The sequence below is a fragment of the Musa acuminata genome, chromosome BXJ3-11 (genome assembly GCF_036884655.1).
Source record: "Musa acuminata AAA Group cultivar baxijiao chromosome BXJ3-11, Cavendish_Baxijiao_AAA, whole genome shotgun sequence".
Lineage (NCBI taxonomy): Eukaryota > Viridiplantae > Streptophyta > Magnoliopsida > Zingiberales > Musaceae > Musa > Musa acuminata.
Window position 1 is genome coordinate 31,547,229 of NC_088359.1, and position 27,426 is coordinate 31,574,654.

Here is a 27,426-nt window from a genome sequence, read left to right on the forward strand (position 1 = left end):
TAAATGGTTCACAAATCTATACTTTTGTTGGTTTGCTATGATCGAATACAACAATAACAACAACAAACCGCCCCAGACTATTTAGGATCCATCACTTGTGATCGAATAAGACAACTAAATTATCTGCACTTTCAAGAACTTCAGTTATAGAATCAAAACACTCTTTGATTCCACAGAGTAGTATAAGAAAGTTGCAAACCGAATCAGTTTTTTCGGCAACTAAATGCTTAAATCCATCAAGTTTTTCCTGTCATTTCTTGTAGTGATTACAGAGAAGTCGATCAGCAATAGCTGTTGTCTTTAATTTCTCCACTTCTTGTCCAAACCATTTGACAGTAATTGAAAGCTGGGGAAGTTCTATATAATCGGAAACAAAAGACCACTCAAAACCTGGACAATTTAGCTTAAATACGCTGCTACATGCAACAAACTAGAGATTGTGTTGAGACCAAATGTTGGATCTATGATGAGCTTTTGCTGGAGCCTGGTGGCAGAAAGGGCTCCCACCATCCGAACTCGTATTTTGGATATGGTGCCGTCCACTTTTCTGGCTTCTCGAAATTTAGATCGATGGAATTGTAGGCAAGAGCTTCCTCTAGAGTGTCTGCTTCAAAGCTGTCTGCTAAAACTCTGTCCAGTCTCAGCTTCATAAACCTGTGAAGAACCATTCTGAGCAAGTAAGCAACTTCAAGATGGAGCATATTATAGAATGTTGACCGTCTAATTTCTAGATATCTTCTTAAGTTATGTTGTCAAGGCAACTTTAGACAAGATGGATTGGCTTAAGACCTAAAAGATTGATTGACGAGTACCAAGACTGATTTTTTTTTTCTTTCTTTTGTAGTTTAAACTCATTCAACAATTGGCAACCAGGCAAAATTCTCTACATAAATGTTTATTTCAGGCATAATATATATCTTAAAAGGCACAAATAAGTGAAACAGCTGATCAAACACTCCCCCACACATGTTAAATTGAAGAAAGCAGAGTGAAAACTAGCAACACATTCTTGCATCGAAATTGATGATCTATTCACGCTTTCCTCTCAATCACTTTTATCAATCTTCAGAACGTGGTAGCTTGAGGCACCAGTACTACTAGTGTTTTCCTGTAAATTTAACCACTTGAGGTCTATCCCTCTTAAACAAAGTTATTGAGCAATGAGATCGGTCACAGAGAATCTAAATGTAATCCTGATTATTTGATCAAGAGGTCTTTTCTAGGAGCAAACCCAGCTAATTTCCCAGTTAATACAATAATCCGCTCACATTAATGCATGACAAGACAAGACAAGACAAGACAAGAAACCAGAGAGCATAACTGGCTGTCTCATAAGCTTCAGAGCATCAAAGCTGCTAATCTGATAGTCAGATATTATTACAAGTTACAGTAGCTGCCAATTTTCCTAGTTCATCTTGTAGGTTTTCCTTGCTTTGCAACTACGGCACTTAAGCAAGTAAATGAATGCTACCAGAGTTCATGAAAGTTGCAGATAACAAGAAAATTTAAGTATATTACGATGCTTACAGTTCCTAAGTGGCTTCTGTGACAGAAATATTATGTCCTTAGTAGGTGTAAACTATATTTCCTCCCAAATTGAACAAACATTCCTATGAAGGTGAAGCTTTCAAGCTTCCAAAAGATCAAAACAGACTAGAACAACAATCATGAAAAGAAGAACATAATTGAAATGAGCAACGGCTAACAGATAGAAGTAATTTGTGAGGATAATTACGTCATCCAAGGTCCATCTGTGGAGACAAGAGCCACAGCAGGTCTATTTAATCGCTTGGTGATGCCAGGGAACTTGTCTAAGAACTTGGGCTCGATGACAATCCAGAAGTCCTGCTCCCTGTTACGCTCCCCAAAGTTTCGGCGCCGCTCATACAGTAACTCATTGAAGTGTTCCTCCTCGTCGAGCATGAATTTTGCATTGGCCACCACAAAGTCGTACCTCCTTGGTTTTTCCTACAATTTAGAGTTACACATATTACAAAATCCTTGGAGAAAAAAGCAACAATTATTCTCCGTTTACTGAATTCTTGATAAACTCATCCAGAAGGTAGTACATCTCGAGAAGTTGCGCAACTATCCTAATCTAATTCTTCAAGAACTGCCAACTTCAGACAAGGTAACTAATATAGGAAAGGAGACTTCCTATCAAAGGGGAAAGTTGTTGACTTATTTTGCTATCGTACAGAAAAATAAACTAAAATGTGTCATCTTTGTGCATCAAATATTTCAGGAAAGGGATTTCAGCTTTCTTCAAATTAACCTACTAAATTAAACACAAAGGGCATCTCTACCAGGGAAATGCTGATATATCCTAATCTCACCAAATGTGTAGCATTGTCAGTTCTGTGCATCAATCAATCTAGACAAATTCTTTCAGGAACTAAAATCAAGAAAATATAGTTTTTATTAGTGGGGAAATTGAGAAAAAGAAGCAAAACGTATCAACTCTGTGCGTCAACTACTTGATAAAAAGATTTCAGCTTTGTCCAAGAAACTAACTAATTAACCACAAAAAAAAGGATCTTTACAGGGAAACGCTAATCCATCCCAATTTAAATAAAGCTGTAGCACGTTTCGATTGTATGCGTCGATCTACTTAAAAGAAACCAACTTTGGAAGCAGATAACTCTATTTCGATGGGCAGGATACCTCTTGGGCAGGCTCCGATAATCCGATCCGATCGGAGTCCACGGCCACAGCTCCGACGGTAGGGAGGGGGGAAAAGTAGAGCTTTTCTTGGAGGCGGGGAATGCTTCCTCTGCTGCTTCTGGCTTTGAGGTGGGAGGAGTTGGGAGGGAGGGGAAACGAAGGCCTACGGTTGAAGGAGGGCACTTTGGTTTGGTTTGGCGAAAAGCCAGCGGATGGGCCGAGGGTGAGAGTCGCAGGAGCCACCATTGCCCAGCTCGAGGAGGAGAGGAGTGTAAGTGGGAAGAAGGGTGGCCTTATCTCTAATAGTACTTGATTAGATAGACGTTAACTCGGCCTTCCCTTGAGATTTCGATTTCGATTTACTTTATTTTTAATTTTTTTTTAAATATCCATTCAATTAGTATTTGAATGGATATATTTATAAATTTTGAAGGATATTTGATCGTGAATTTTTTTAAAAAAATTTTATGATCGATCGATCCGGAATCGAACTGAAGTCGTCGTCGATTCCAAATTCTAAGAACAAAAATCATCGAATCGTTAACTAAATTCCATATGGATTCTTAATTGATTCGACTTCAATTGAAATCATGATCTCGTCTCGACCGATTTATATGAGTCGCCCTTATCATTCTCGGGATGGTCGTGATTCAAAATTCGATGATTTTGATTTTAATTTATTTAATTTTTTTTTATTTTTTAACAAAATTATCATCTAATTAATATTTTTTTTAAAATTATTTTTTAAAAAATAATTTATGAACTGAAGTCACCGATTCCAAATTCCAAGAACAAAAATCATGGAATCCTTAACTAAATTCGATATTGATTTTTAATTGATTCGACTTCAATTGAAAACGAACATGATATCATCTTGATCGATTTCTATGAGTCGCCCTTATCGTTCTCGGGATGGTCGTGATTCAAAATTCGATGATTTTGATTTTAATTTACTTAATTTTTTATTTTTTAACAAAATTTTCATCCAATTAATAATTTTTTAAAATTATTTTTTAAAAAATAATTTATGAACTGAAGTCACCGATTCCAAATTCCAAGAACAAAAATCATCGAATCATTAACTAAATTCGATATTGATTCTTAATTGATTCGACTTCAATTGCAATCGAACATGAAGTTGATGTGCTTCATCCATCTGAACCCATATAAATTCTTTCAATATACACATTTGCAGAAGAACAAGTGCACAGAGAACCAACCGCCCGCATGAGGAAGGACCATAGGTTGCAACAAAGTTGTGGGCATCGATCGATCGATGTGTATTCTGCCAGCTTTTCGAATGTTGTGCATTGGTTTGTCTAATACGAGAGAAGAGCGTAGCCCAATTTCATATTATGCTATATAGTTAGTTAGTTAGTTAGTTACATTTAGTATTTTAATTTTTATATTTTAAAATTTATATTAATATTCTTATAATTATGAAAGTAAAATATCTAAATTTATTTATGCCAATGATATTAGTTTTATAGATAAAAATATAAAAATAAAATATAAAAATATAAAAATATAAATTTAATATTCGATGACGGACAATATTGGTGGTTGTGGACAATGATGTCGCTGGCGTCGTCGATGCAATTGCCTAGTGATGATGATAAGGTCCACTCTCATTGCGATGCCACCTGCCTCTGTGAGGAGCATGTCGCTGGCTTCATTGCCGCTCACCCCACGCTGCTCTATATTTGCATCGACGCAGATGTAGTTGTTGAGCGACAATTGTATTGGCGTCGACGCATATGGTAGTGGCCGCCTCATTGTTGACATGTTGGGTGGATCCCACTCTCGACCCAAAGCTGGGGTTATCGAAGCTCTTACCGCTCCATCCACTGATACAAATGTCGCTTGGCAACGGGGGTCGAATCCTAACCTCGATACGAAGTTGGGGTTACCGGAGCTTGTGTCATCCACATTTGCATTGATATTAATGCATATGTTGCTCAGCATCAAGTGGAGCGATAGAACTTCGATGACCCAACTTCAAGTCTAGGCTAAGATCTGTCCCCCATCGCCGAGTGACATTTGTATTAACGTTGACGTAGATGCGGGCGACAACGAGGGGAGCAGGGGGAGCAATAAGAGCTCTAACGACCCCAGCTTCGAGTGGAGAATGGGATCTGCCCAATAGATCAGTGGCGAGGCACTCACAACCATTTGCATCGATGCTGATGTAGTTGCCTGGTAGTCATCTCGTCGCTGACCTCTTGGGCGAATCCCAATCTCGATCGAGTCCGGGGTCATCGAAACTCCTACTGCTCCTCCCATTGTCACCTGTATCTACATTGACACTGATGCAAATGTCGCTCGGCAGTGGGGGCTGCATCCCGACCTCGACATGAGGCTACGTATCTACGTATCTGGAGCTCCTGTCGCCTACATTTATGTTCACACTGATGCAAATATTGCTCAACATCAAGAGAGTGACAGGAGTTTTTGTGACCCTAGCTTCAGGTCAAGGATAGAATCTGCCCCTCATTGTCGAGCAACATCTGCATCAGCATCGACGTAGATACGAGCGACAATGGTGGGAGTGGTAGGAGCTCCGATGACCCCAGCTTTGGGTCGAGGCTAGGATTTACCTAACGGGTCAGCGACGAGGTGGCCACCACCATCTATGTCGACTCCAACACAATTATCGCCCGTAACTACGTAAATGTCAACATAAATATAGATCGATCTAGGATGACCAATGATGAGGTCGATGGCATGCTCCTCATGGAGGTGAATGATGTTGTGATGAAAGCATACTTTATCATAGATATAGAGCAATATGGGGTGAGCAACGATGAGGTCGATGACGTACACCTCATAGAAGCAAATGACATTTTGATGAGAGCAAATCTTATCGTCATCGGAGGTAGCCATACAATAATGTCGGCATCAACACTAGCGATGCTATCGTCCACCACTATCGACATCGTTTGCCATCGATCGTTAAAATTATCTTTGTCATTTATTTTCATATTTTCGTCAGTAAAACTGATATCATTAGGGTAAATAGACTTATATGTTTCACTTTCATAACTATAAAAATGTCAATATAATTTTTTAAAACATAAGGATAAAAATACTAAAGGTAGCGTATATGTAATTAATCTAAAGAGCACCAACGAATATTGTGATTGATATTTAGTAAGTTGAATTGATTTTATTTTATAAAAAGAAATTATCAATCTCAACAAAAATTCATTTCGGAGTTCGATTAAATAAAAATACAACCTTGTTGATATTTTATTTTGCTAAAAAATCAATGGATTTGACTGTCCATAATTTTGGAGTGAGAACCATGATCCCTCAAGTTTAGAGAGCAAAGTTGATGCCAACTTCTTTATCACAAATACTTTTTCTATTATCCTGCAAATAATATAAGATACTTTATAGGAGCATTTGAGCTTTTATGTTATGGGGTATCCGATCCAGTTTGCCGGTGGGTTCGGAATATTGCTTTACGATTCAAAAATATTTAGAATCTTAGTGATGATGAAACGCATGATAGATTTTTTATAATAGGATTATGATTCACAAATACTTTCTTAGTTGTTAAGATAAGTATACAATCAAGAAATCGCGAGTCCTAAAGATATATACTTATGAGAGATTGATATTATCTTTGATAAAATATAAATAGATCGATGGACGATTTTTCTTATGCCCTTCATTTTTTTATTTAGTATAATTATTTTTCTCTAATATCCTAAATGCTCCTCGTTAAATTCATCGTTATATTGCTTTTAACTAATTATCTCCGTTATACCTCTCATCGACATATATCATTTTAATTTTATGATCATTCATGTTTTTATCATCGAAAATAAAAAAGAAAAAGAATATGATTACGACGAAACTGATGAGAAACCTCAACTATGACAAACCTCACATAGGTGACGAGAAAAAAATAAATAAAAATTTACGATAAAATGAATACAATCATGATGGGTATAGGCGATAGATAATAATAAGAGATATTTGGGGTATTAAAAGAAATATCAAATGAAAGAAAATAAAAAAGAGGTTTTTCTAAAAAACTCATATATATATATATATATGTAATTTTACTCTTTAATATAAAAAGACTTAAGTTGGAAATAAATCGATTTAACTTAAGCTTTAATAAGATCATTTAAACGTTGACGTTGACATGAGTCACTTTGTTGACCGTGGATCGAGCTTTCCTTTCTTCTGCTATCTAAGCAAAGCGCTTGACACAATAAGTCAAAGTCGAACCGAATAACTGGTCAATGTCCATCTCCATGAACCTTCTTGCCCCACAACCCCACCTTCACAGTAAGATGCTTGGGGGCCACCTAATTGGGTGACAGGAACTATTCGTGGGTGAGGCGATGGCGTACCCTAATGTCGCCACGGCAATTCCGTGTGCCGAACCAACGGTTCGGATCGTGGGGTTCGCGAGGGCTCGCCGTTAAATCCTGTGCGTTGCTTCCTTTCCCCCCCCCCCCCACCTCTTCACTGTGAGCTCCGTTTCGTACGGCTTTACTGAGGATCGGCGCAGGGGGAGGCGGAGGAGGTGGAGGGAGGGAAACGCGGCGGCGTCGATGGAGGCGTCGGAGGGCGGCGGACTCGAAGCGGACCTGGAGCGGAGGGTCATGGTGGCGGTGAAGGCGGCGGAGGAACGGGGCGACCCGCCGCTGCTGCGGGCGGTCGAGGCGGCGCGGTGCGTCCAGGAGCGGGGCCTAGGGCTTCCCAACCCCGAGCTGGGTCGCGTCCTTGTCTCCAATCTCTGTTTCGCAAACAACAACCCGTCCCTGTGGAAGCTGCTCGACCAGACCATGGCTTCCTGCGTCGTCTCTCCCATCCACGCCCTCGCCCTCCTCACCCCCAGGCAGGGATGCGACCCTGACGATCTCCTTGATCGTTTTTTGTCCTTGAATTCTTTACCTTTCTTTCGTGCATCATTTCCCTCACATTTGTTGAATCTTGATGATATTTCTCTCATGTCTCTCGTTTCTCGATGAGTTCAGGGTGACCCCTCATCGACGGACGCAGCCGGAGGCCTACCGGCTCTACCTGGTCCTTTTGAGCCGGTACGCCCTCTCATCGCTCTCGGTTGAGGCTGGATCTTGCAGAGACAAGTAAGTTCCCAGCTTCTTTAAGGCTAGGTTTTTGTGGTTCAGAATTCTTTGTCTACATTTCATATCTTAAAAGAACCAATCTCATTGATTCTGTGAAGTTTGAACTCGTCATGTCGATGTTGGAGAAATGGCATCATGAGCCATCGAAGGTTTGGTAAGCTATCTTCGAGGTCACGGAAAACAAACTTGTTAGCTAACAAGAACTTTTTCACTTTAGATTTATATGTGATAGACAAAACTTAAAGGGGCAAGTTCTTGATAGGGTCTTTCTATTATTAGCAGCTGCCCAATAATTCTTCCCTGTTCCATTTCTCAGATGGATTTGTTTGAAGATGCAAAGTTTTACTTGGCAATAGTTTGGTGATTGTAGTAAAGAATGCTTTTGATTTATTAGAGAATAGAAGATAGTTCGAGACGAAGTTTAGTTAGCTGATAATAATGGATGGTTTAGTGGCATAAAGAGAAAATCTGTGTGTCAGAATTGGTTCAGACATACACATTATTCATAACTACCAGTAGCCATCCGATTAGCATTCTGAGGGAGAGGATTCGCACAACCAACTGAAAATCTTTCAGTAGGCCCATTTGCAATCTGGTAGGACATATTCCTATAATGTGGACAAGCATAATCCTGTCATGGTATGTGGTCCCTTTTGGGTTTCAGTTTCATCTCCTTAATTGAAGGCCGTTGCCATTGAGGGGCCGAGCAGCAAGAGGTCTGGTAGAGAAGAGCTTCTTTGGTATACTGGACATTGACCTCTCCAGTATGGACGAGACACTAGGTGCCATGCTGTGAAAGAAGATGACAATTTGCAATTATGAGAACAAAGTTCTCCTTTGGCTTTCGTTCACCTAAAATGCCGTTTTGAGGGCTGAGCAGCAAGAGGTCTGGTAGAGAAGAGCTTCTTTAGTATATTGGACATTGAGCTCTCCAGTATGGACGAGACACTAGGTGCCATGCTGCGAAAGAAGATGACAATTTGCAATTATGAGAACAAAGTTCTCCTTTGGCTTTTGTTCACCTAAAATGCCGTTTTGAAGTAGGAAGTTTTGCTGATGTGGCATCCCACAGGTGTAGATATTAAATTAAATGACATGTTAGTTTGAGGTTTTCTTCCCCGATAAGTATAAGCTCAGACAAAATAAAAGACAATGGAGTGAATTTGTCTTAAGCTGCTCAGATAAGGTGGATATGTCTTCTTCCATCATACTTGGTCCTAAATATTCACTGTGGCTTAACCAATGTAATCAGTGCAAATAACTGTATTGAATAAAAGTTTGGAAGCAAAGAACTTATCACATCAAATATTTCGCAAAAACAGACTGTATGCAGTTATGGGCTCCTTATTTGTTTTCTATTACATTTTATCATCAGGAATGACAGCTGGGTAATACTAACTCCTTTTATTTAATTTAATATTATGGATTAATTCACAAAAATTCATCACTCTTTAATTCAGATATCTCCTAGTAAAAAGTGCAGACCGTATTACCTGTCTACTGGCCAAGGCACCTGAACCATTGCTTGTGATCGGGCATTTCTTAAGATGATGAACTCTGCTTGGCCTCATCCTTGCATGAGTTTCTAAGAACAAAGAAATTGCAAATGTTAAAGTGTAGGGATAGGTCCTTTAAATTTGCAAAATTATATAAATGTTCAATCGTGTTGACCTTAATATCATTTAAACTTAACTTAGATCTCTATTTCATCATTGTATGCAGTACTGAGTAATATTGTTGATAAGATGTGCTACTTGTTGTTGTTGTGATAATAGTGTTATAACATTTTTATATTCTAAAAGGAATGACACAGATGGATAGGCTCTTTGGTGCTTTAGCATTCTATTCTTCCAAATTTGTGCAAAGTAAAGAGGCTGATAAATGAAAAAGAAAGCATACTGGGCTTTTTCAATTTTCCAATTTGGGTTATTTTTGGTCCATGTGCTGAACCCTATGTGCAGGCTCTCTAGCACTATGTCTAGGTTCTCAAGCACTTGGATAAGCTAGTCAAAAGAGAGGACTTTTCCTGCTTGGTAAGTTTGTGTGTTTGTTGATTTCTAAATATAAGTCCCAGGCATGGACAAACAGGAATGGGTAACTGCTTGATCACTGCATATGTTATCTGGAGATGCAGTATCACTCAGCATCTGTTATTGCATGGATTTACATTCATGTCAAAGTTCTACATATTGGAACATGATGTGCTGCTTTTTGGTTACGGCCTTGCCGACACAGTTGGAAGTCCTCTGTGATTTTCTCTTAAGAGGAGGATAAGTTTCTATTAGTGGCATTTGAAGTTAATTTGCAAGATGCAAACATGAAAGATATATCTTTTCATACCTTCAAGTTCTACAATGCCTGATTCAAAACTTGTGCGCGTGTGTAGACAAATAGATGAATATTTTCTTAATTTTTTCTGCTGAGTTCACAGAAAAGATCAGAAGCCTTTAGCATATCAGAGGAACCAAGTTGCAGCAGACGTCTTTCAGGACTTTTATCATAATATTCACAAAACTTCTGTAGCTCATTCTATCATAGGCTAAACTAGATGATATCTGATTCTTATTGCAAGTTCCTAACTCTGGAACATGATTAGAATTTTTCTGTTATTTTGAGCTGGATTTTCTGAGTTATCATGGATTTTGTACTTTGTTCTAGAAAGTTGACTATGTAAGCTAGCTTCCTGAGGGTTGATTGCATCAGCGCATGCTCCCAATCAGCTCTGGGGGAATATTTTCCACTTAGCGCTCTTGAAAGAGTCATAAGTAGCTTCTCTTGGGTATTTAACCCTGGCTTGGTCTTATATATGAAAGAAAGTCAAGCGGGGTAAGAAATGTTTGTCGCTATGCCTAACAACACATGCCTAGTATTTTTCTGGACCAAGAGTCATACAGACAATTCTCTCAATCCTGCCACTGAGATCTGAAGAAGAGACAGATAGATGAGAAGGATAATGGAGAATAAAAAAAAAGGATGTTTTGTTGCTGTAATAGCACTTCTGTGCTTCTCGTTTGCACTACTTGCTTATTTCCTCTTTATGTTGCTATGCTTGTATTTCTTGTATTCATCCTGGATCGTAAACGGGGGCTTGGTACATGCTAATGTGGGGTTTGGGGACGGTTAATAGATATAGTCTCACTTCTGTGCTTCTCGTTTGCACTACTTGCTTATTTCCTCTTTATGTTGCTATGCTTGTATTTCTTGTATTCATCCTGGATCGTAAACGGGGGCTTGGTACATGCTAATGTGGGGTTTGGGGACGGTTAATAGATATAGTCTCACCCTTATAAGTAGAGGAGCTGTTTCCATAATTTCAAATGGCCTCTATATTTGCAATCTATCTGTCCTAAAATAAAATATAAGGTCTTTATTCTTCAGTTGTTTCCTTGTCTTGTCTGGAATTTATGTGAGTCCCTAAAATTTTCTTTTGAATTGGATAAATGTGCCTTTTGGGCATGTTTAAAGTCTAACTCTCGAGTGCAAAGTGAAATTTGTAGCCTTCTATTGACCCTTTGCAATATTATCCATGTTGCAGGATTGCAAAATCAGTTGATGATGCCCTACAACTTTCAGATACATATGGGGTTAAAAAAATGGATTTTGGTCATGCAGTTGTTTTGTTTATTATGACTGTTATCACAATCTTGATTGATTGTACAATTGAAGATTATGGCTTGCGATTGGTATCCACAGACAAACATGGCAGTGTATGTGCTAATGGTGGAAAACAAGTAATGGAGTTAGATGTTCAAGGGAATTCATTTGACAAGAGAAATGAGCATCGTGAACATCTATGTAGAACAAATGCTTTATTGGCTATTGAGGTGGCTGAAAAAATTTCTTCAAATAAAAAGACAAAAGCTTTTCTTCATCTCATCCATATCAATATGTATGTATCATCATGACTTTAATGTTTCAATTCTCTTTTTATATTGTTTCATGTAGGATTATTCTTAAAGAACATACAAAATAGTAAAATCAAAGGGCTTGTCTCATTTATTTTGGAATAGGATCTCTAACGGGCCACACAAGATCAATTGCCACCATGGGTGAATCTTATAATGTCCATTGATAATTTTGGTATTCCATGAGATTTTTTTTTTGATAAAAAGCTTTTAAGTTTGTTGTGTGAACCTTCTTTTTCATCTTTATTATGTTACAAAAAATTTGTAGCTTAAATGCATCCCATTTGTGATGTTGATATTGGATAGATAGAAGGATATAGTGGCCTGAAATAACTTTCATTATATCAAGTTTTTTTGTTAGTAGATTTCTATGTATCATGAAACCATCGATTAAAAGGGCTAGGTCACTTATTTTTATTCATTGGAGCAATTATGGTGATTCCTCCTTGAATTGACTTGTTTAATTGGAAGTCATAGGATACCTGGTTATAGGCCGTAAAATAGATATGGAAAATATAATGGCAAACTATAGTCAATTCGAGCAGTTCATCTATCCTCAGAAGGGAACCTTTATTAGCTGTAATTTTGGCTTTGAAGCGTGCCTTTTCTCTTAATAGATTCCCTAATGCTGGTCTTACTAAGAGTGAATTCCCCTCCAGTGGTTGCATATAACACCAACAGCTAGTACATGAATTCACTTGCTTGCTTGGCATGATTTCTCGTGATTGCTCATATTGGTTTCGTCAACCTTTATCCTCTTCCTTGTCTGCTTTGTTATTGTAATTCCCCTTGAGAAGACAGAACTAGATTATGACAGATATTTATTGAATGATGATGTATATGCAGTGACTACTGGATTTCTACCTGAGTTACCATCTATTGACATGAGTCCTATTTATCTCCTTTTCCTGCTAGCTAGTTCCATTCCCTGAACACCTTGTTAAGATCCTTGTCCTGTACTGAGGCATTAATCAATCTTCTCGATTCGTATTGGAGCTTCTCTTTTTGTGAAGATAGCCTATAGACAACTAGCAGAGTGGTGATGCATGTTACTTACAGATATCTACTGAAAGATAACTCTGACAGTACCTGATAATTGTCATAGAAGCTTCTAAATTGGAGACCTGATTTTAAACTAGCATTTTGTTTTCAATGAGATTATTTCCAAACTATGTCGTGGTAATATCCTGACTGCTGATAAAGATTTTATTCTAAGCACAGGCCTGAGAAGTTCAATGGTCTTCTTCAGAGACTGCAAACTGTTGAATCCAATATATTGACATCAGAGAGTTTCTTATCACTCAGTCCTATTTTGAATAAATTGTTCATGAATATAAAGAAGGCAACGAATACAGAACTCCTTTTGAATAAGCATCAGCTTCTTGGAGCTCTAGCTGATGCTGGGCCATGTAGCTTGAATTCATGTAACAGTTCTGGGGCTGGAAGGGATGCTTGTTGGATTCCTATTGATATTCTGATGGAGAACGCAATGGATGGGAAGCATCTGTATGCCATATCTGCTGTTGAGGTTCTTACAGGTGCCAGTTTTCTTTCTTGAACCGTTGTGTTGGTTTGCTCTTTTTATTGGTTTAATTGAGTGTCCTTTTCCAAATATGCATATCTGTTCTGTCACAAGGACTTTCACTTATCATCTGTTCTTTAAACAGAATTGACCAAGACACTCAAAGTAATTAACCAGGCAAGCTGGCAGGAGACTTTTCAAGCTCTTTGGGTTTCAGCTCTCCGACTTGTGCAGCGAGTTGTGAAAATTCTGTGCCTGTGCCTACAACTTTTATCTGTTACAGAAATTTATGTATTATACTCATGATTCTAATATTAGTTATTCTACTTGTGCACAACTAGGATCGTGAGCCTCTGGAAGGACCAATACCTCATCTTGATGCAAGATTGTGCATGCTACTTTCAATTGTCCCTTTGGCAATCGTTGCTGTCGTGAAGGAAGAGCTTGATATACGTTATTCTGTCAACAATGGCTTTTTGAGAAGCAATTCACATGAAAATGAAGGGAATAAGTTTTCTTCTAGAAGGCATGGATTGATATCTTCCCTTAAGATGCTAGGACAATTTTCAGCACTTCTCTTACCTCCTCCATCAGTTGTCAATGCAGCAAACAATGCTGCTACAAAAGCAGCAGTCTTTGTTTCAAATTACAAGGCTGGGAATAACAATCTAAATGTCGTTGGGCATAATGATTCTTCTATAAAAGCAGGTTTGTTTGTCTTGATAATTTTCAGATTATCTTAATCTCAGTGATAAATGTAATACTCAGTTTTGATTACAGACTCTCTCTCTATCTTATGGCTTTTAATTTATCATTATAGGAGTCATGGTACTTTCAACTTAAAACTAAAATCTATAAGCTAATGAGAAAGAACTAAACTAATCAGTTACTTATTTCATGGAAGGATCAAATAAACTCAACAGTTTCGGTCAACAAGTCCTAAGGAATCTAATGGCTTAAGTCTGACTGGATATCATAAGAAAAAAAAAAGAGACATTAAATTGAAAATTACTTGCGATTTAGGTTTGTGGAAGACCTAGTCGATTAAATCAAACCAATAATTTTTAATTAGTTTTGGGTTTGGCTTAACTTTATAAACCGAGCAAATAGAGCTTTAGGAATTAGTACTAGGTTAGGTGTAGGTCAACTTTAAATCAAGATTTGACATACCGCGGTGTATCGCCCGATACGGGTGGTATATATTAGTCTGATAGGGGATCAATATGGGTGGTACATAATAGTTTGTTGGTATATCCCATCGTACAATATGTTGGTATGTCGATACATACTGTACCAACGACCGATCGGTACATCGGTATGGATCGATAAGGCAAACCAAGCTTTAAACAAAAATTTTGCGAAACTTTCACAATTTGTAAATTTTGCGAAACTTTTTTCATCATCCAACATAAATTAGTCTCAATAACACCGGGTAAAAGTGGACTCAAATTATGGCTTACAGCACTTGTAGGTTTTAATAAGGCTCACCCAAATCCAAAATAAAGTTGAGATCATCAATTTAGATCCAGTTAAATTAATCGACTTGCTTATCACACAACTAACCTAAGCTCAAACTAGACCAGATTTTGTCAAATCAAGCACTTGGTTTATCAGATTGTTACTGGTATTATTGTTGTTCTTTTATGTATTGCTTTATTCTTTCTTCCCCTTCCTTGACGTCAAGTCACCCAACAGCCGACCTGAAGCTGTGAGTTTCTTCTTTCTAATGTATTTTTTTTCTCTGCACATGTAGTTGGGAATATGCTGCATCTAATAGTTGAAGCCTGTATTGCAAGAAATTTGATTGATACATCTGCTTACTTTTGGCCTGGTTATGTGGGTCCATCTGCTTTGTCAAGGGATTCAACTTCAGTTCAAGATTCTCCTTGGTCAACCTTCCTTGAGGGGGCTCCACTAAATGGTTCTTTGAAAAACTCCCTTATGGTGACTCCTGCATCTAGGTAATCTAAATCCTTTTAGAATAACTTGTTAAGTGATAAAGTTACTGGCTGCATTTCTTGGTTACAGGCATGTCCTAGCTGTAACAGTAGTCCATGTTTCTCTATAGACTATAAATATGAATTGATATGACTGTGTATGAAATGTCCTTGCATCATATTTGGCCCTTGTTAGCATTGGTTTCTGCATCAAATTGAAAACAAGCAACAGAAATTGAGAAGGCCTTTAGCTGAAAATATTGATAACTTAGTAATTGTTACCTTAACTGGAAGAAAGAAACATAACCTCTTCTGATGGTGTTACCTTCTCTATTCGAGGAAAATATATAGTACACAAATAACTTGTAAAACTATGCATCTACTTCAAGAACAATTTTCTCCAAATGCAGCAAGCTTGTCCATGATGTCAACCACCTGAGCACAACAGTTGAAGACGAATGACAAATTAATCTTGTCGTAGTTGTTCTGATTTTTGTCACTTACCAACTTTCAATAATAGAAAAAGTAAGGCCATCGTCCTGCTAGCTGGATGGTTGTGCATCCAGGACGTCTTCCGGTAGGGCGGGTTTTGAATCCCGAGTTGCACCTGTATGTAGTGTAATGCCTAATGCATCTTGTAATAACTATATATTAGCGAAAAGAAAACAAGGGAACAAGTACAGAAAATTTGATAAATAGGTAACACCTTTGACAAGGGACATCCTTTTTGTTGTGCCGCTCCTGAGTTATAAAATATTAAAAAAAGACAAAGTACGCTGAGTGGTGCCATTTGGTCCATTGTGGATGCTTGGTTGGACTGGTAAATACTGATTGGCCATACTGGTCAATTTGTGCAGGTTCAGTCAGTATTTTAAATATTGATTTTCACAGAGAGAATATTTTTTAAGCATGATGTATATTTAATATTCGTACTCCAAACTAGCGTTCATTATATTTGATGGCATTGGTTTTGTTTCAGCTCTTTAGCCTGATTGAGTGATAGTATCATGACACTGTTTATGTATACATAAACAGTTACATTTATATTCATTATATTCATGATCTTACTCTGCTGCTCTTTAGTTTAGTAGAATTGGAGAAGATGTACCACATTGCAGTCAATGGATCAGAAGAAGAAAAATTAGCAGCTGCAAAGATACTCTGTGGTGCATCCCTTGTCCGTGGCTGGAATGTCCAGGTAAAGAACTTGTTTTCTTCTCTATTAATTTAATGTCCTGATTCAACCCAATAACTGTATAGGAAAAAAAACTCTGTAATTTTCTTTTCACCTTTTCTTTTAGTTAAGGGTATAGTTCAGTTATCTATACGATCCCAATGTTTCAAGTGGGTTATCCTTTTACAGATTAATTTCCACTTCAGGAACTTTGTATTTGTCTTCACTCTTAATTTTCTCTTTACTGGTCCAGGAACATGTTGTGCACATTGTGGTGAAATTGCTATCTCCACCTATACCTCCTGATTCTTCAGCATCTGGAGTTGGGAATTATTTAATTGGCCACATGTCTGTGCTCAGTGCTATTTTATTTGGAGTTTCTTGTGTGGACATTGTTCATATTCTTTCTTTATATGGGATGGTAAGCAAAACTTTTTTGGGTGAAATACATTTCTCCACAGTCGCAAATTTGCTGATTTGTAATTCATTTTTGTTCTGAATATCATTAATAATGTATACGAAGATATGTCTATGATTGCTGATTTTGGTTTGTATATAGTTGATGGTTTAATCAAATCCTCTATTGTTCCTTCTGTTCCTCCATAAAGTGATAGGATTTTCACCTTTTATCAAGCACAATTTTCTTTTAAGGGAAGAAGGGCATATCTGAAAATGAATGGAAGGGGTATAGAGGGAGGAGAAAGAGAGATTAGAGAGGAAGAGAGAAAAACTAGTTAAAAAGAACAGAGATGTTGGAGAGGAACTATAGAGGGACTATTGATAACTCCTGTATTAATGCATAATATGTTTGATTATTTACATCACATTCATTTTCTAACCAACAAAAGGATTTGCAAATCTACATTTGCCTGTACCTAAATATACCTCTCTTAAATTTTCTTCTCATCACTGATTCAAGATAATGGTATCTTCAGGTTCCAGAAGTTGCGGCAGCTTTAATGCCACTTTGTGAGGCTTTTGGTTCACTGACACCTCTTTCCAGTCATAGATCAAGCACATCTGAGGAACCCTCTGTTTACACAGTCTTCTCGTGTGCATTCCTGTTTCTCATTCGATTGTGGAAGTTCTATAAGCCCCCTCAGGAACACTGTATAGCAGGCCGTGGAGGCTCCATGAGGATGGAACTAACGCTAGACTATCTTTTATTGATGCGCAACAGTCGTATTACTTTGCAAAACTCTTCTCCTGTCGACAGAACTGTTAATAACATGGACCCATTTTATTCATCACCAAGTCAACCAGTTTACATTGACTCATTTCCAAAACTTCGGGCTTGGTATTTTCAGAATCAAGCATGTATAGCCTCCACTCTTTCTGGTCTGTGTAGTAAAAATCCTGTGCATCAAGTTGCCAATAAGATTTTGAGTATGATCTGTCGAAAAATGTCGATAACTGGACCTGTTTCTGGTAATCCCTCATCAAATTCTAGTAGTAGCATAAGTGGATCACCTGTAAGTACGAGTGACGATTCTTTCCAAAGGCCAATGCTTCCTGCATGGGAGATTCTAGAAGCAGTTCCCTTTGTTCTTGAAGCTATTTTGACTGCATGTGCTCACGGGAGGCTTTCATCCCGAGAATTGACGACAGGTTTGATGCACGTATTTGTTGATTGTTCTTCTTGCTTCTTGTTTGTATTTCCTATGTTTATTCGTGTTCTAATACACCTAGCCTTTTTTTCTTTTTGATCTACCACTTTCCAGTATGTTTAGTTGTAGAAATCTTAGGTTAAGTGGTAAAAACTCCCGTCTACCATGTAATAACAAATAAGGTGTCCTATAATTTGGTTTTTACAACCAATAAATTATTATTACAGAAGGATGATGAAGAGATATTTTCATAATAACATTTCATCAATTGAGCACAAATTAGAATGTTTTTATCTTGCATTAAAGTGTCTATGTTTGTCTCAAAATGCTGTTCTCTTTATTTAGGATGTAGGCAGCAACATGGTATGTACTATTTTGTGCTGTTCCTGTCCGCTGGTATTGTCATGAATATGTGGCATGGTGAAGACTTGTCCAATCCTTTAGCTCAGAGCTCATGTCGATGTTAGGACTTTTTTATTTTATGAGCTTTTGAGTAATATTTATTAAGTCTATTTAATTCAATTTGAGTCGGATAGAGGTTTATTTAATATTTAATTATTATTAAGAGTCCAAGTCCTGGTGGATTCTAGGTGGAACTTTATAAATAGTGATGTAATCCTTTCTAATCAATCAATGAAATATTATTCCAGTTTGTTATGATAAACTCTAGGAGGTCGATCTCCTCGAAACGATCAAGGATAATGAGGCCGATCCCCTCGAAGCGATCATTCCCTTTTCTTCCATCTCTTTCATTTCTTTTACGATAAGACTTTAGGTCTTATCATTTGGTATATGTTCTGATATAAATAACTTTTGAGTGAATTGTTGAGAGAGTTAAATAGAGACTCCATTTGTATATGTGTGTAAATGATCAGTGAAATGTTCCAGTGTTTGACATAGAACGAACATTTGAACTTAATAAACTTGAGCTATGATAATAGGAGGGAAAATTAGTAATTATCAAAAAGGTGCTGATGTTTGGAGCTAATACGTGAGAAAAGGATTAACCATTGGGTTCTCATTATAAAACCTCTTTCTGTAAGTGGGCATGATTGATTAGTGATGATTTATGATCAAAACATTTGAACTTAAGAAACTGGAGCTATGATAATAGGAAGGAAAATTAGTAATTATCAAAAAAGTGCTGATGTTTGGAGCTAATATGTGAGAAAGGATTGACCAGTGGGTTCTCATTATAAAACCTCTTTCTATAAGTGGACATGATTGATTAGTGATGATTTATGATCAAAATAGGGTAAAACTGAAAAAACTAAAAATGTTTTGATGGGCCAAGCCAACTAAACTATCCAAAATGAAACAAAATCAAATTTGAAATTTAAGAACTATCTAATTGGTCTCAATATAGGTTTGAATGATATTCATAGAAGTCTTAAAAAGTTATAACTATGGTAGGAGGGGCAAACACATGTTCAACTTCATCAAATCATTTTGATTTTCCCAGCAACAGTTCCATGATAATGAAGGTTCTTCCAAAGTTCATTATCCAATACACTTTGTAAATCTTCTTTTTCATGAAGATCTTGAGAATTATATCGACCATTGACCAATATCTTGGACAGAATGATAGCCCAAATTTGATATCGCATTCTAGTCAATTGTTCAACAATCAAGGTAATCTAAGGAAATTAAATATTAGTAAAGAACAAACAGAGTAATGAATACATATCACACTTACTATCTGTTATACATGGTAAAAGAGTGTCCTTTGTATAATTAGAATAAGGAGAAAAGAAGCAAGTGAAAGGAAAGTGAAATAGCATACGAAAATTAGAGTGATGATTCTACACAACATTTCCAATTTTGGTTATTGGACCTGTGCTGGTCCATGGCTGGATCGGTATGGGTCCTGTCAGTTCTGACGTACCATGGAGCGTACCATGGTACTTCTAGGGGAGGAAAGGTAGGGGAAAAGAAGGAAGAAGGAAGAAGAGGAGGTGATGCTGGAGTATACTGGAGTAGGTGGCGAGCATAGGAACGACAGTTGAAGTCGAGAAGTCACATAACTTTCAAGCAAAGCCTAGGGTTAAAAGAAGAAAAAAAATTAGAAATATATTTTGAGCCAGACGGATCACCCAGATTGGGCTGGTCCATGTACTGATTGGTGATAGAGCCTGTAAAAACTGGTTGAATCATACTGAACTGGTCAATTATGCAATTTGTGGTTCTACACCACATATTATAAAAACTTATTCACTCCATGTACATGGGAAAAAGGGTGGAAAAGAAGATTGGAGTACCTTTGGACATAGAAAAGGAGAAGAAAATAAGGAGTTGAAGTCAAAGGGGAAAAGAAAACAAAAAACAGAGAAAAGGATAGCTACTATCTATATGTTTATAATTTATTATTGCTGATAATCTTCTAATTACCACAGTGTTGATTCATCCTTGTCTTCCTGCCTCATGCTTCTCACTTGATCGATAAAAAAAAACTGTGGTTCGATGAACATAGGTGAGCAGTGAAAAGGCAACATTTATTGATAAATCTGATCCTGTGTGCAGGGCTCCTGCTATGGTGAGGTGTGGGAAGTCAATTTACACATCCTTAACCAAAATTTAACCGTGATTACTCAAGTCGTAGAGTAGCAATTTTTACATGGTGTGAAGGCTTGCCAAAATAGTATTTATTATTAATTACCTATAGTCATGTTATATTGAAGAACCTCCTCCATGTTTTTGTCTAAAAGTCTAGATTAAACAAATCACCTTGGGATAGCTTGGTTGCCTAGTTAGCCAACCTGGTGCCAAATGCTGGCCAAAGTTGGCCCTGTTATATGATACAAGGGTTAAACATAAGTTCAAGACTCTTAACTGCTTTAAGCATCACTCAAGAATTCTACTGTCCTCTGTGAAGAAAACAGAACCACAGGGTCTCAATACATAGGGGTTATCATGCTGAGGTTGAGCCCACATATAATAGAAGACACTTGGTGTTGTCCAGATTATGCATGGAGCAGTCTAGAGGATGCTTGAAGGGCTTTATTTTAAAGCGCAAATTCACTCCAAGCACAATTACAGATTTGGTCATGTCATTGATGTTAGTCCAGGTTCCATTTCAAGTCAATTACTAGGCTAGTTGTTGAGTCTAATTTAGTTGGGTGATAGCAGTAAATAGATTTAGTTCAGCTGTTTTGTTATTCTGTTTGATTTAAAATTCAGATACATTTAATATGATTGTTGATTTTCTTTTGGTGGATATTCTTTCTGTAGTGCTAGTCATGGAAGGTTTTAAGTTGGGGTCTATTCCATAAAAGGAGCATGCACTCCTTAGATGTTAATGTTTTGAGTTATTGAAAAAGTCATGTGAAAAAAATTGGCCATCAACCCTTATTTTCTTTTTCCATGTTCCATTGGTTCTTTTTTTCTTCCGTCTTGAATCCTTTATTCTCTATTTTATTTATCACACACTAAATGGCTTTAGTTTCTCTATTTCTAGTGCTCATGTCAAAGGAATTACATTACTTCATTGTTAAAGTTGATAATTTGTAAGAGCAAGCAGCACTTTTCTTCACTATTTGAGGCAAGGTTTGCTGTACCGCCCGAGTCGGTATGGTATGGGCAGTACGTACTGGTTCGACTCGCCCGAGTCCCAGTCGGCATGCCCCGGCATACCATGTGTTGGTATATTGGTTCAGACTGGTATGTATCGTACCGACAAATCTTCGAGACGGGTTTGTTGCCCGAAATGACGAACCCTGATTTGAGGTAAAATTAGCTATATCTGTTTGGAAACACATCTTGGACAGACCCCCTTGATCTCGAACAGCTAGCGGTGACATCTCTAAGAAATCAACTGTGGACAGATTGAATATCTACATATAGTAATATTTTTTACCAAATGATTATATTTTTGTCCACTTGGGATATAGTTCCTCTTGCAAAGTTAACTTTCTTTATAACTGGTGGATTTCTAGGATATGGTTGGAGTGGAAAGAGCACACATCTGAGGATGACGTCAAATCTTGGTAAGAGGTGTAACTTGGTTTGATTTACACAGAACCCTGGATGCTAGATGGTCTGAGACCTTGAACCTAGAGGGTGCACATTTGGGGCATCAAGTCACACTTTGATGAGAGGTGTATCTTGATTTATTTACTCACTGCAAGTGCTTTGGATCTTAGTTTTCTCTATGTGGCAAGACTGGGTAGTTGCTACTACTTGGTTGGCCTTAAACAATCTTTCTATTGGTAGCTTTTGCTACTTCGGCATTGACAAGACACATCTGCTACTCCAAATGGCATTTGTGGTGATCTAATGATCAATAAACTGGTGGAAAGTTATACTCGTAGTCTAGCCAATTCCATGGTCTAGTAGTTGTTTGCTTGGAAAGGATCTCTTGTTTGACTGAGAGGGGACAAAAGCGAAGGATATTGGATTGTTTTACCAAAGTCTGAGCTTTACTACAATTTCCCTTGTTTGGCAGCTTTGTTGTCATTTAGTTTGTATTATCATTTGGTGCATCGATCCAGAGGGAGTCAAATTTCAACATAAGCCTTTTGTTCTGGGGAGTATTATTAATTTTAAATACTGCATTTGTTAGGATTAGTTTTAATTTATATTGTGCTAGAAAAATGATAAGATCTTATCTTTAGGAAGTTAGATGAGTTTTAACTCGAAGATGAGATAAAGTCCCTATTTTATTGAATCTTATTAATAGTTGAATGGTTAATGTATAAATAAGCCTTAAAGGGTTTAAAGATGCAGTAAAACAAGAACAAAGTTTTGAATGATCTAATATTGCTGTCTTTCTCTCAGCTTTCTTTTTTTTTATGATAAATGCTTCCATCAGCTTCTTTATTTCTCAATTCATACTCCCCTACCATGTTGCATTTTCATTCTTAATTTAATTATATTTGGTATTAAAATGTTATCTTAGACAAATGATGGATGGATGGATGGATGCTATTCCAAATTAGAGCATGGTTTGCACTACCACATCACTCCCTTTAGTGTCATCATTGAATCTATGCAGATAGACACTAAGCATATGCACATGATTAAATTCATAGTGGGAAAGAACTTGTCGTTTCATTTCACTAAAAAATATAGTGTATACAAGATGAAGCCATTTCATTTGACTTTAAAATTTATTGTATACAAGATGAAGATGTTACATTTCACTTTGAAAATAGTGAGTATACAAGATGGAGACAAGCACGTATCTTTCTTTAGTTATTGTGTGGACTATTAATTGGCAGCATTAGAAAGTAACTAAACAAAAAGTCACATTATGCCTCTGCATTGCCATTTTATATTCTACTTATCTTCTTTTAGTACCACTAACCACAACTTTTGTAGGTTTGAGAGATCTTGTGGATTTTCTGCCAGCTTCTCTTGCTACTATCATTAGCTACTTTTCAGCTGAGATTACTCGTGGAATATGGAAACCAGTTCCAATGAACGGAATTGACTGGCCTAGCCCTTCTCCAACTCTTCTGTCCACTGAATCTGAAATAAAAGAAATCCTTGCCTCTGCTGGGGTTCATATTAAGAGCTGTTATCCACGTATGTGTTTTGTTTTATGTTCTGTGGTTATGCATCTTCTTGGTCATAAAAATATTTCATTTCTGGTTCTACTTTTACTATTAGATTCTTTCTTTTTCTTTCTCTATTTTGGTTGAGCAACATTCATCCAAAGACTGACATCAGTTTAGACTGAATTGGGCTACTTGACTAATTCCTTTTTTTTTTGTGCCTTTAGAAGCTGAACATAAGAATAAGAAGTTGAAACATCATAAGATATTTATTTACAAATGACATAAGAGACCACCTGGTGTTATCTGGAGCAGCAATGTGTTATCTGTGCCGTGGTATATGCCATATATCCAAACAACCATAGTCTTGGTACAAGTTGTTTAACATATCACTTGATATACCATCCTCAAAACAGTAATGAAATGTCTACCACAGAAAAGAGAGTACGTTATATCTGAAGAATGTAGGTCATACTTCTGGGTTGGTATCTGAATATATATATACTGGAAGGAAAATAAGAGTGAACTAACTACAATTTTATTGAAGATGTTCATCCAACAATTCAGTTACACGGTCTATGTTGCTGAAAAGTTAATCTAGATTATATTTTATTATAATTTCATATATTTTTCTTCCTTCTTGACATAATTTTTAATTATATATATATATATATATATATATATATATATATATATATATATATATATATTTTAGTTCCACTTCCTCTACTAACATAACTATTTCTGGCAGGTGGGATGCCACCAATGCTCCCATTGCCAATGGCAGCTCTTGTGAGCTTGACAATAACATTCAAGCTTGACAAGAGCGTGGAGTACATCCATGGAGTTGTCGGTCAGGCCCTTGAGAACTGTGCAACGGGCTGCACCTGGCCAAGCATGCCAATCATAGGAGCATTATGGACTCAAAAGGTGCGAAGGTGGCATGACTTTATCGTCCTATCTTGCTCACGCTCTCCCTTCTCAAGGGATAAAGATGCTGTTGCGCAGCTGATAAGAAGCTGCTTCACAGCATTTTTGGGTCCTTCCGTTGTTGGAGGTTCTCACATTACAGCACATCGTGGAGTCAATGGACTTCTAGGCCAGTTTATGTCCGACCAGGGTGTCCGGCTACCAATTGCACCAGGGTTTCTCTACCTCCGGACTTGTCGAACGTTTCATGATACCCATTTTGTCAATGAGGTGATTTTCAAGCTGGTCATTGAGTGGGCACACAAACTGGCAAATGAGTGGGCCTCTGATGGGCCTACCCACCTGAAATCAAGTCGGATATCACTTGCAGCTGCTGCATCAGGAGTACAGCAGGTGGCAACACTGGGAACGTGCCTTTTGTGTATTGCAGGTGGTGTGGAGATGGTGCAGGTACTCTATGAGGAGACCTTACCAACAATGCTACTGTCAGCCGGGGGGGAGAAGTTAGGTGGTGCTGGGCCGGTATCCAACATCCTACAAGGCTACGCTTTGGCCTATATGCTGATCTTGTGCGGGGCTCTTGTTTGGGGGGTCGGAAATACATCCCCAGCATACGCATCGGTGTTCTCATCAAGGCGAGCCCGGGTTATAGGAATCCACATGGACTTTGTAACCGGTGCTGTGGAGGGCAACATAATTCTTCGGTGTGATCCGGCAACGTGGAAAGCATATGTTTCATGTTTTGTGGGCTTGCTGGTGAAATTTGCACCAGCATGGGTGCATGAGGTGAAGCAGGAGACTCTGCGAAAGTTGGCCAGTGGCCTGAGGGGGTGGCATGAGTGTGATTTGGCTTTATCACTGCTTGAGCGTGGCGGTCCCTCATCCATGACAGCGGTGGTGGAATACATGTTGTGATTTATCCCATTCGATGTTGCTTCTGTAGATTTTATAGAGCAGATATCCTGATCTTGACACCCGTGTTTCAGGCTGGAGCAGTTTTGTATCCAATCCGGTTCATGTTCCGATGGCTTTCGGTTGTCTGATGAACGTGTTTGTGGGGATGAGTTATTTGATATCAGTTGGTACGTGTTACCTAAAGAGCATCAAGATCAAATTTTTTCTAACCGTCCACTTTGTAGAGGTGTTTAAAACAAGTTTTTGAGTTGAAGCTCGACTTAACAGTCTGTAAAGGTCTCTCTTACTGATGAAGGTAAGACGTTTGGGCGCAATTGCGCCCGGTCACCAAAGCGGGCGCAGGCGCACATATCTGTTAGATGAGTAGTAGGATTGGTTTTCGGTCCAAAGCTTTATGAGCAAATTTAGGAAGGATGTTACTTGGGAGAGATGACAGGATCATATGTGTAGTAGTAATGGTGCTGACGGGAGGAGGGCATGCGAGTGTTTATGAAGAAAGAAGAAAGAATTGGAATCTCTTTTTCTTTTCTTTTATAAAATTTATGAGAAATGGATAATGTGGTAAAGACTTTTTGATGATACAGTACTGTTTGGTCCAAACATTGTAATTACACTACTGATTACAATAAAACGTTCATTTACCACTGAGAATATCGATTGGCAATCACCTGTTGTTTTTATCTGCTCGATCGTTCTATATGTTTTGCTTGTCAATTTTATTATAAATCGACAACCAATCAATTATTTTTGGATCATGCTGTGTGTGCGGACATCAAGCAGATGATCTATTTTTGGTTGGCCGAACCTAACAGATTAGGGTTCGCAGAGCTCGGATCAAGCCCATTCATTGTTCGTGTGCTCGAGGACAGAAGAGAAAGCAAGAGAGAGAGATGGCATCCATCGCATGCAAACTGTTCATCAAGTCACATGATGGGTTTCGGATGCACCCATCATCTGTCCAAGTCTTATTTGTTTGTTTGGACATTCGACTTGTCACTCCTTAGACAATGATATAGATGTGTATATACAACATATAAAGAAGAGAAGGGGAGAAAGTTGAGGACCAGACTGTCGTGCAACAACAATGTCAGTGCTCATTGCAATGAAAGATGAGGAGGACCACTAAGGAACATTTTGTTTGTGGATGTAACCTGTCATGGAAGAAAGCCATGTAAATGTGAAGATGATCCATTATTTATCTCCTTAACCCATTTATTTTATGTTAGGTCATATGTATATATACTTTTTTTTTTTTTTTCGGAGCATGTAAGATAACACTTCTCATAAGTATAAAAATCATGATTATATTATTATTATATAAAAAATTATTATTAAAAATTAAAATCAAACAACGATAGATCAAATTTACGATGTATATATTTTAATATCATTAAAAAAAATTTATTTGATTTACAAACGCATTATCATTGTATCCGAAAACTACAGCAATATATAAGTGAGAACAAAAGGTTTAAAAATTTTATATATAAATTTAAAAAATCATATAATTTTCTTACGAGATCGATATTTTCCTCTTTTATTATTTTTTTTATCAATATTTCTCTTCAATTATAACGAAAAAAATTAATATTTTACTGTGCTAGACTCACTCACATATCAATATTCATATTGATAATAGAATTTTGAAGTCGGATCTCATCTTACCCCCCCCCCCCCCCCCCCACCGTCGTCTTGTCCAGTGATGCACCGTTCGGTAATCCACACGATTCACATCGTACCAGCGGCTGCTTCTGCCTGCCGTCCGACATGAACACTCAATGCCTCGCACGACTCCCACCTCAGTTTCACCACCCGCCGTCGTGACTCCCATCTCCGATAAACCCCAACTCACTCCAACACAGAGAGAGAGAGCAGACACTAACATCATCCGAATGACAAATGATGAACAAGAGATACATATATAACGTATGAGGGAGGGTTCCTTTGGATGAGACTACTCTTTCCCCAAACCAAAAGTGCTCTACAACATGATGATGATGAAAAGAAGAAGAAGAAGAAGAAGAAAGAAGCATTCTTTTCGTCCAAAGAAACCATAATTAATTTACAATGCCATCATTATCCATCTGCTTTCCGCTACTTTCTCCTCTTTTTCCTCCGTCCATAATAACATAAAATATATTATCCGATAAGATACATTTAAGTGAGAGCGAA

General features: G+C 37.7%; 2 protein-coding genes across 3 annotated transcripts; one reads left to right on the forward strand and one right to left on the reverse strand.

Annotated features, from left to right (window-relative positions):
- Positions 1–220: 220 nt before the first annotated feature.
- On the reverse strand, positions 221–2,962 carry LOC103972362 (protein YCF54, chloroplastic). The gene is made up of 3 exons (XM_009386675.3): positions 2,665–2,962; positions 1,736–1,968; positions 221–654 (listed from the first exon to the last, which is right to left on the reverse strand). The coding sequence occupies exons 1-3, from the start codon at positions 2,908–2,910 to the stop codon at positions 462–464; spliced, it is 672 nt and encodes a 223-aa protein (XP_009384950.2). The 5' UTR covers positions 2,911–2,962; the 3' UTR covers positions 221–461.
- Positions 2,963–7,129: 4,167 nt separating this feature from the next.
- LOC135652890 (mediator of RNA polymerase II transcription subunit 33A-like) lies at positions 7,130–25,905 on the forward strand. 2 transcript variants are annotated; one of them, XM_065174206.1, is made up of 12 exons: positions 7,130–7,522; positions 7,662–7,772; positions 11,308–11,661; positions 12,899–13,215; positions 13,345–13,439; positions 13,541–13,907; positions 14,953–15,160; positions 16,220–16,334; positions 16,564–16,731; positions 17,246–17,918; positions 23,234–23,440; positions 24,161–25,905. In XM_065174206.1, exons 1-12 carry the CDS (start codon positions 7,236–7,238, stop codon positions 25,252–25,254), a joined length of 3,996 nt encoding a protein of 1,331 aa, XP_065030278.1. In that variant the 5' UTR covers positions 7,130–7,235; the 3' UTR covers positions 25,255–25,905. The 2 variants fall into 2 exon arrangements, with proteins under 2 accessions (XP_065030278.1, XP_065030279.1); XM_065174207.1 differs by having other exon boundaries at positions 13,345–13,436.
- Positions 25,906–27,426: the final 1,521 nt, after the last annotated feature.